A 9,493-nucleotide genomic window follows, 5' to 3' on the forward strand; every position below is an offset into this window, starting at 1 on the left:
ACCCTCACAGCCCCCGCCCCCCCCCCCCCCCCTTTCCCCTCCTACCTCAGCACGAAATACAAGGCAAATGTCAGATTTGGGAATGAAGAATAGGGATGAGGGTTGAGGGGCGCGCCGGCCTCTGCGTTTGAGAAATGGGGTTTCTGCTGGGAGGGAAGAACGTGGGCCGGGGTGCGAGCTGGGCCGGGACCCTCAGAGGTCGCCGTGCCCGAGGCAGGAGCGCAGCACCCTCTCGGGGGGCACCGGACACCGCAGCCCCCGACGGGGCGGGCGGAGGGAGAGCCAAGGGACCTCCAGCCCTCTCCCACAAACCCTCCTTCCCACCCCGCACCCCATTCTGCTAAACTGCGGGGTTTTGCTTCCCCGCGCCGGGAGCTGGGGAGATTTTTTTGTCCCTCTTTGCCCGGCATTACGCTTTTATCTTTCCCGTCGGGAACCCCACCTTCCCCGCTTGAACCCGGGTCCTCTTACATCCGAATCGTTTGGGAAAGGCCGGCCTCTCCCCCTGGTCCATACCCATCTCCCCATGGTAGGAATCGCGGCCAACCGATCCCAGGGCACGGAGCACCGAGCACCGGGCCGGGGGCGAGGAGGCTCCGAAACGCTCCGGGGAACGGAAAAACCGGACCGGCTCTGCTCTCCGTGTGAATCCTCTCTGGAAGCACAGGGGACAGGAGGAAAGCCGAGCAAGGGGGGGCGCTACCCCGGGTGCTCCAGGCCAAGAAGTCCCGGGGGTCTCGTCCCAGCTCCCCCAGTCTCGGAGGCATCGCGGGCCCCGGAGCGGAGCGGGCGGCGGGGCAGGAGCATCGCCCGCAGCACAGGCTGGATTCGGGGCACGGGGTGGTTTGGGGGCTTGGAGAGGGCAGGAGTGGGTCCGTGCTGGCCCTGCCCGCAGCTCCGAGCCGGCCGGGAAGGGCTGCGGCTGGGTCAGCCCCAAAGGGCACCAGCAGCGCCGTCCCTGCGCCCCCGATTCTGCTGCGGGAGAAAAACAGAGAGAAAGAAAAAAACAAATTCAAAGTAAAGGTGAAAGAAAAGCACCGATTCCGGATTTTATCTAAAATTCAAGGGAGATCGAACCAGGAGTAATAAATCTACGCAGCTAGGTAATCCTAGGAAACAGCGCGGTTAAAAATGCATGACAAATGAGGGGCACAAGCCGGCGCTTCTTTTTTAAGCTAAAAAAAATAAAAAGCTTTTGTTTTTCAATATGCAAATTAAATAACCAAAATCCCAGCTATTTGGAAATGGGGGGCGAGCCAAATTAACACGCTGCAAATCTTCGAGAGGAGGCTTTATTTACTAACCCGCCCCAGCCACGTGTGGTAAACTTCTGCGGGTGCAAGGCGGCCTGGCATCTCTTCTCTTTGCACACACAAGTCAATAGATCAGAAATCCAAATTAACTCCCAGCCTGTTTTCCATACACCCAGCCACCCCCACCCCCCTTTTTTTTATTTCTTGGTTATATTGAAGTGCAGTGTTTGCAGCCTCATTAAATCCATTCCAAGACAAAAGAATAAAAGACTGGGGGGAGGGAGGGGACAAGAGAGGAGGGGGAAGAGGAGAGGGAATGGGAAAAAAAAAAAAAGCAAGATAAAGAAAACAAATAAAGCCCTTTAACTAGATCTTCACATAAATGTCACAGTTTCTCAGCATTTACGATTTGCCTGTTTAGCATAAAAACACTTAAGGACAAGATTGAAGGCTTTCCGAGAGATCTGGACAGAAGTCAAAGCTATCACTCGGAGGTAAAAAAACAACAACAACAACAACAAAATCCCAAAAACAAACAAAAAAAAGAGAGGATGGCGAAGTGGGGGCGGGAGGTGGCGGAAAAACAAGTGCTCTTCCAAATAATCCTAAAGAAAAGTGGATTTCATTGTAATTCATAGGCTTGTTCCAAATACCAAGAGAGAAAGAGAGAAGAATAGAAGCGCACAGATGCCCCGACGAAGGGAGAACAGCTCTGCTCCCATTGTTGTGGAGTTAAACAGTGGAAGGGAGGGTTAACCTAATCCATCAAATTGTCTGGAAATTGTGAAGAAAATTCAAAAACCATATGGTCTCCAAGCGCTCGCCTTCTCTCTGCTGCGGAGGGGCACGCTTGTTTCAGCATGGCGAACCGCAGGAGGCTGTATATGCTCCATTGTCGCTTGTCACTTCAGAGAAGAGGGCTCATTTGTCCCCAGTTTTCATGCTTTACGCTAAAAATTACAACCCCATCCATTCTCAAAGAGGAGAAAGATTTATTTAGCCTCGGAGAAACTGGACCAAAAAAAAAAAAAAAAAAAAGAAAAATCCAACCCACAAACCAACCCTGTCTTATCTGGACACTCTGTCCGCCGAGCTCTGCCACTGTACACCAGATTTGTCTTTCTCACATAAATTTTGCAAAGAATAGGGAGAAACACACGTTGCTGGACTCCAAAGGCAGGTCACGCTGCCAAGAGAAACACATTCACCACAGCTTTAATTTTGGAGGAAAAGAAAAATAAAATAAAGAGAGAGGTGAAAAAATAAAAATAAAAGGGAAGGGGGGAAGCGCAACCTTTTCCCTCCTCGTGTCCCCGAAGGTGCCGCAGAGGCAGCGCTCCTGCCCAGCAGCGGGGTTTGGCTAAAGGCAGCTCCCCCCGCTCCTTTTGTCCAAACCGGCGACAGCTCCTTCCCCTCCACTCTTTTTTTTTTTCTTGTTTTGTTTCTTTTAATTTTTTTCCTCCCTTTCTTCTCTGATTTTGGGCTGGAAATGCCCTGCTGGAGGCTGGGGAGGGGAGAGATGCGGGCGGGGGGTGCAGCTGGCCCCGCTGCTGCGCATCCCTCCGAGCCGGGGAAGCGCTTCCCGTACCTCCCTCCTTATCCAGCCTTCGGGTTCTCCCTCTGAAAGGCATTAACCTTAAAAAAATACAATAATAACAATAAAGTAATAAAGTTGTCGCTCGCGTGCTCCTTCCCTGTCATTTTCTCACAGGTACTGCTGTTAAAGTAACTTTAAATGCAAACGGGATGGGAGATTTCTGCGGGGGAAAAGTCTGCCGCAACCTCGGACCAGCGGAGGGGTTTTTCGTTCACAAAGAAGGACGTTAAAAGTCTATTAAAATGGTAAAGATTTTATTGTATCGGAAAAAAGAGCTATCTGTACAATTCTAAGAGACAGTAAATAAAGCGACATTGTCCCTATCGGAACTTAAATAGCAGGCCTTTTAAAATTTGTACAATTCGAACAAAAACAGGTCTTAAATCTGTACATTTTTTTAAATTTATAGTGTAATATTTAAATGTATTGATCTTGGGATTCGTCTTTTTTTTTTTTTTAATTTCCCTAGCATGCAAAAATTCTAAAAAGAGTAAAAAATAATTCTAGGATTTTTTTTTCATTTTCGTTTTTTTTTTTTTGTTACCACCTTCATATCAAAAATACGAAAGGCAGCTTTTTAATAAAAGCACAACGATAGCAGAAAATGGTAAAAATAGCTTTTAATTGGTAAAATGAGGCAGAAATTGCATTGGAGACAAATCTCTATGCTCTAGGAAAAAAAGGAAGTATATATTTTTCAACTTGCATTATAACCCGTCCCCAAGTTCCCAAGATTGCGAAAGAAAAAAAAAACGTTTTTTAAAAGGAAAAAATTACTTCGTGCACATCTGAAACATGCAAGGAAAGAAATGTGGCTAATTTTTGCCTTCGCCGTTTTGAGTCTAACTTAAATCTCCTCTAAAAGTGGTTCGTTTCAGAAGTCTTTGAAAGCAACTGCCTACCCAAGCATCTGTTGGAAGCCGAGTTTATTCCAAGGTTATAGACAAAATAATCGTCATTGATAGCTATTAAAAAAAATAATAATCAAAACCTCAAAAAAGAAGGGGGAAGGAAAAAAATCCAATATATACGTTTAAATATTTATACAGAAGCCGTCCGTAATTGCACCATTCCGAAGATGTGACAGGCGGAGGGGTATCGACTCTACCCTAAATTAACCGGTGTCTGGGTGTCTGCGGAGGGGTTCTATTGCTTTTTGCTCCGGCCGGGGGAGCCGGGGCCGCGCTGGGGGCCGGGGGTGCCAATTCGGAGCCGTCGGGGCGGGTGTCGGGGGGGGGCAGCGGGGCAGCGGTGGTGGGAGGCCCGCCGGCCGCCCCTCAGTCATCCACGTCGATCTCCACGTCCTCCTCCTCCTCGTCGTCCTCCTCCTCGCTGTCCCGCCGGCTGCGGGGCCGCTCCGTGGGGGGCGAGGCGGGGCGGGGCGGCGGCGGGGCGCCGGGGGGCAGCGGGGAGCCGGGGCGCGCCTTGCCCCGTCCCTCGCCGCTGGGCTCCAGCTCGGCCAAGGCCACGATGTCCACGGCGGGGTTGGGGCCCAGCTTTTTGGCCGATTCCACGTCGGCTTTCATCTCTTCCAGGTCTCGCTTGAGCTTGGCGCGGCGGTTCTGGAACCAGGTGATGACCTGGGCGTTGGTGAGCCCCAGCTGCTGGGCGATCTGGTCCCGATCCGCCGGGGACAGGTATTTTTGGTAGAGAAACCGCTTCTCCAGCTCGTAGATCTGGTGGTTGGTGAAGGCCGTCCGCGACTTTCGGCGCTTCTTCGGCGTTTGCCTCTGCCCGAAGATCGTCATCCCGTCCCTGCCTGCCGACGAGCCGCCACAGTGTCGCCTCTTGCCCCTGTGTGTGTGTCCCCCACCCTCCCTTCTCCTTCCACCCACCCACCCGAGCCCCCCCAGGCCCCCCGCCCCGTTGGTATCGGGAGGGAGCGGGGCAGAGCGGCAGCTCCAGCATCCCGAGGGCTGCGGGAGGAGGATGCCGGCGGGCTTCCCGGGACCCCCCATATCCCCCCCGGTGCGACACGCCTGAGATGTGGGGACGCGGGACACCCACCCACGGGAGGACACCCCCCCTCAAAATCTCTGCGAGGCGCTTACCTTCGGCCGCCTGCAGCACGCTGACTTCCAGCCCCTTGAAGGTCTTGCTGGCCAGCTCTTCCAGGGCGCAGAGCGGCGAGGTTTGGGAGAGCAGCGCCCGGCCGGAGAGGGGCAGCCCGGGCGGGGGGTGCTTCTCGGCGGCCGAAAGGAGGTGGGCCGCCCCGCAGAGGGTGTAACTCCTCCGCACCGAGGGCTTGTTCAGGATGTCCTCGATGCTGAAGGGAGTGAGGGGCTTGTTGGAGTTGGCCGGCGGAGGGAGGTGATCCAAGGGGCTCCGCCGCCGTTCTTCCCCCGAGGAAGGCTTGGGTTCTTCTTTGGAAGTCATGGTGGGGCCGGGCCGCGCCGGGCTGCTTTCCCCACCCGCGACGGGGATGCGCTGCCGCGGGGAGAAGCCCCCGGCGGGACCGCGGGGTGACGGCGGCGGAGACAGCGAGCAAAAGTTGAAGCCCACCTCCAACTCCGGCGGAGGAGCCCCGGGTCCTCCCGGGGAGAGCCACCTCGGGCGGCGGGCAGGGCGGGCAGGGCGGCCGCGAGCGGAGCTGCCGACGGTCCCTCGCCGAGAGGTGCCTCTGCTGCACCTCTTGTCCCAGGGTTTTGGGTCGGGGATGGGTTTTTTCCCCCCTTCTCTCTCTCTCTCTCTCTCTCTCTCTCTCCTCTCACTCACCGCTCGCTCGCTCTCTCCTCTCTCTTCCTCTTCCCAGCTGCTATTTTAAGAAACACCCCAAATCGCAGCACTTTCCCTGCCCTCCGCCCTAAAAGCGAATACCCCCAGAAATAAATTAGAAAAAAAAAAAAAAAAAGAAGGAAATAAAAAACCAAAACCACAAAAAGACGACTTCGGAGAGGGGGAGAGCAGCCCTCGCACCGAGACCTCGGACCAGGGGGAAAGAGGCGAGAAGAGACGGGGTAATTGACTATTGCTAACAAGTTATTGTTGATTGGGAGGTAATCAATTATCTTCAATGACACTTTTCGCCCTCTCTCTCTCTCTCTCTCTCGCGCTCTCTCTCTCTCTCTCTCTGTCCAATGCAGGCTTTTGCAAGTTCGGAGACCCATTAATTAGGAGGCGGTATGGAGGTGGAGCCCAGTTGAATTATAATGCTGAATGCACTTGTCATATTCTGGCCCTGCTATTTGTTTGGACATATATATTTTTAAATTACGTTACAAACCAGCCTTTATTGCATCAGGATAATGCAGTACAGTGAAAAAATAATAATAAGCGAAAACAAAACAAAACGAAAAATATCCGGCAGTATATTTTTTTTCCCCCATCACACCAAGATATTCTTTTTTTTTTTTTTCTTCTTCTGTTCCTCCCTTCTCTTAATTTCAGCTACGAGTTTATTTAAAATGTTTCGCTCCGGCTCTACGCAGAGCAGTTTGATTTTTTTTTTTTTATTTTTTTTTTCTTTATTGAGGGGAAGAAGGGGAGAGCCTAGTTCCAGGTAAGGCAGATCTTTTCTTTCCAATAAAATCCGAAGATTTCCTCCGAATTTGTCGTGCTCCTCTTTCCCGGCGCGGTGCCGGGGCCGCTCCCGGGATGCCGGCTCTGTTGGCGGCGGAGGTGGCGGGGGATCCCGGCCGGGGGCGGTGCGGGGAGAAGCGGGAGAGGCAAAGCGCTGCGCCGGGGCCGGTTCCCAGCCCGAGGCCTTTCTTTGCGGGCGGCTCGGGACGGCGGATAACCGCATCGGGGTTTGCATCCCCCCACTCCCAGAGCGAGCCCAGCCCGGCCCGGTGCGGCCGTCTGAGCGGGACAGAACCGCTCCTGAGTATTTTGAACATCGGCCACCAGCCCGCTTCGGTCTTGCCGCTTTGCAGGGCCGGAGACAAAGCCCGGAGACGGGGGTGACCTGCCTGCCCCCCACCCTGGCAGGGGGATCCCCCCACACCCTCAAGGGGCGGCCGGGACGCAGCTGCCTGGCCGGGTTGGACGGGGCGGGCGGCGGGCACATCGCGGGGCGGCGGGGCAGCAGCAGAGACTGGGGCCGGATCCGGCCCTAACTTTCCCTCCTCACCCTGACAGGCGGGAGGAGGGCGGCTGGCAGCTCCCAGCCCGCTAGGTACCAAACAAGCACAAAAGAAGCAAATGGCTCCTCTCCTTAAAGCGCCCTCTTCCCATTTTTTATAGCTCTCTGGGAGTCTCTTTATGCAGTGACCTATTTTTAAAGGCCTATATTGGGTTATTCATCATATCAAATACTGCTAGGAGCTGGGGGGGAGCCGGTCGGGGGGGAGCGAATTACACTGATTCTAAATCGCCCGGCTTCTTTGCTTTGCTAGGTGGATTATTTGCTTCGCTTTGCTTGGGTTTTATGAAGTGATTTAAACATATTTTAACCAATTAGAGACTTTCCTCCTCTCCCTTGTGTCCCCTCGCATTATTTTCCAGCGTGGCGTTTTATGTCAGGATTCTGGTTTTATTGAGAACTCAGCCGGGGATGTTGGTGTTATAATTACAGAAACAAGATTTTTTTTTTTTTTTAAAGTGGGGGGAGAAAGAAAAATAGAAAGAAAGAAAAAAAATTAATCTCGTTCCTGGGTGAGATTTCTGCGGGCACTCGGGATGCGCCGAGGTGCCGCCGGCTCTGGGCTGCAGCGCGACCCACGGAGCGCAGCCCCGGGGCGCAACTTGCGCCGCCACCCCGAGCGCAGCCCTCTCGGCTCAGGGCAGAGGCAAAGCTGTGTCAGCCACAGCTCAGCTCCGCAAACCGTTCAGGGATCCTTGTCTTCCCCTCAGCCCGCATCTCCCTTTCTCTGCTTGCAAGGAAAGATAGAACTTTAAATGTGCTCCGCTTATTTTTAGGGGGTCCCTTGTACTAGCAGAGGCCGGCGGGGTGGCGGGGTGGGCAGGCAGCAGCCTCGGGACAGGCTCCCCGATACAGGAGAACGCTTTTTCGTTTGCTTCAGCCGCTGCCTGGCAGGCGATAGCCGCGTTCACGCTTTACATGAGAAGCAGAACCTGGTGGCTCCAGGCCTGCCGCCCGCCCCTGCGCCCAGCACCCCCCAGAAGAGCACCTCACTGAGAAAGGGGGGGCTCAGAGGGAAGGGGGCAATTGTCGCCCCCCCAGCCCCTCGGCGCTCTGGGGCTTTCCTGGAGGGATTCGACAGACCCCTCTCCACTCCGCTCTCTGCTGCTCCGTGCCGTCTTCGGTGGGTTTGGTTTTGTTTTCTCTGTGCTTACTTTGCCTTTGCAATCGCTGCAACTCACTCCCTAAATTCGATTCTCTCTCTGTCCTCCGAGGATGGACAAACAATCAGAGAAGGGGCACGCTGGATTACCCCTGCCCTGGCTTAGGGAAAGAGCTCAACATCCCCACTTCGCACCCTTGGAAACATAATTATTCTAATTTTTTTAGCACCCGCTTGGAGCTCAGACTCGAATGAGGGACCCTCGGTGCCCCATGGCACGTCCCAACTCATCTCCCAGTCCTCGGAGGGACCAGAGGAGCAAGGGGTCACCGGGGGCAGCCGGGAGCTGGCTCCGGTCGCTCCCACGAAACTTCGCAACTCGCCGGGCTCTTCTCCGCCCGTCCCGCCGAGATGAGGCTGCGGGTGTGTCTCCCAGCTTTGCAGGCATTTACGAAAAACTACCTTCATACGAAGTGCTTCATCACCCCCCGCCTCCCCTCCTGCCAGCTCCAGCTCCTTCGAAGGGAGACCCGGCACTGAAACCCCTCTGGTGTAAGAAGGAAAAGTTTGTGTCAGGTCCCCGTCCGAGAGGCAGAGAGCGGAGCAGGGCTGGAGGGAACGGAGACCCTTCGGTGTAGCATGGAATGGATGAGGGAGTCCCCTGGAACCGTCGGGGAAGTGGCACCCCGGGTCCCTGCTTTTCACCGGGGAAGGAAAACGAGAGAAGCTGCGGCCTTTCCTCCTCCACAAAGCAGAAAACTACCGCTGAATCGGAAACTGCTCGGGGGGAGCAAACAACCCCTCTGGCTACGAGAGGAATCTTTGGAGGCGTCTCCCCTAGCCGCCTCCAGAGCCGTATTTCGGGGTGTCGGCGTGGCTGCCTCCCCCGGAGCCGTCTCGGGCAGGGCAGGAGCTGTGGGATGTGGGGTGTGGGGTGTGGGGCTGTGGGGCTGCGGGGCTGCCCGGCTCTGGCTGAGCGCGGCCCGCTTTTGTCCAGGAAAATGTCACAGGAATATAATTAAAGCAGGCGGCATAAATCATTCAAGTGTTGATCACCAAAGTAACTGCGTACAAATGACACCTCCTTTCCCGGCATAGCTGAGCCATGAACGGCTCCCAGTTATGTCTGCCTAGTTTAAGTGGTCTAAACACGTTGCCGCTCCCTGTTAACAGCGCGGAGAGGAGCAAACTCTGTGCCCTCTAGCTGACAGCGAGCGCCTGGTCCCGGCACAGCATCTCGCACGGGGCCAAGGTGGCAAGACCAGAACCTAGGAAATTACCGTTATTTTTTGTCTTTAAGCACACCCCAACTTTGGGGCTGCGAGTGGCGGAGAGAGCCCGGTGGGACCCGTCGTGGAGCCCGGAGGAGGGACAGCCGCGGCGGGATCCGAGGTCCTTGTCCCATTCCTCTCTTGCAAAGCTGCCGGTAAAATGTACCCTTAAATGTCCTCTGTCCCCGC

General features: G+C 54.7%; 1 protein-coding gene across 1 annotated transcript; it reads right to left on the reverse strand.

Moving 5' to 3' along the window:
• Positions 1 to 3,121: 3,121 nt before the first annotated feature.
• On the reverse strand, positions 3,122 to 6,156 carry LBX1 (ladybird homeobox 1). The gene is made up of 2 exons (XM_054071748.1): positions 4,902 to 6,156; positions 3,122 to 4,609 (listed from the first exon to the last, which is right to left on the reverse strand). Exons 1-2 carry the CDS (start codon positions 5,224 to 5,226, stop codon positions 4,128 to 4,130), a joined length of 807 nt encoding a protein of 268 aa, XP_053927723.1. The 5' UTR covers positions 5,227 to 6,156; the 3' UTR covers positions 3,122 to 4,127.
• Between the last annotated feature and the right edge of the window lie 3,337 nt (positions 6,157 to 9,493).

This window comes from Cuculus canorus, chromosome 7 (genome assembly GCF_017976375.1).
Source record: "Cuculus canorus isolate bCucCan1 chromosome 7, bCucCan1.pri, whole genome shotgun sequence".
Classification (NCBI taxonomy): Eukaryota; Metazoa; Chordata; class Aves; order Cuculiformes; family Cuculidae; genus Cuculus; species Cuculus canorus.

Coding starts and splice junctions, on each gene's coding strand:
- LBX1 (XM_054071748.1), bottom strand. CDS start 5,226: ATGACTTCCAAAGAAGAACCCAAGCCTTCCTCGGGGGAAGAACGGCGG. Junction 4,610..4,901: donor CGTGCTGCAGGCGGCCGAAG/GTAAGCGCCTCG, acceptor GCTCGTCGGCAG/GCAGGGACGGGATGACGATC.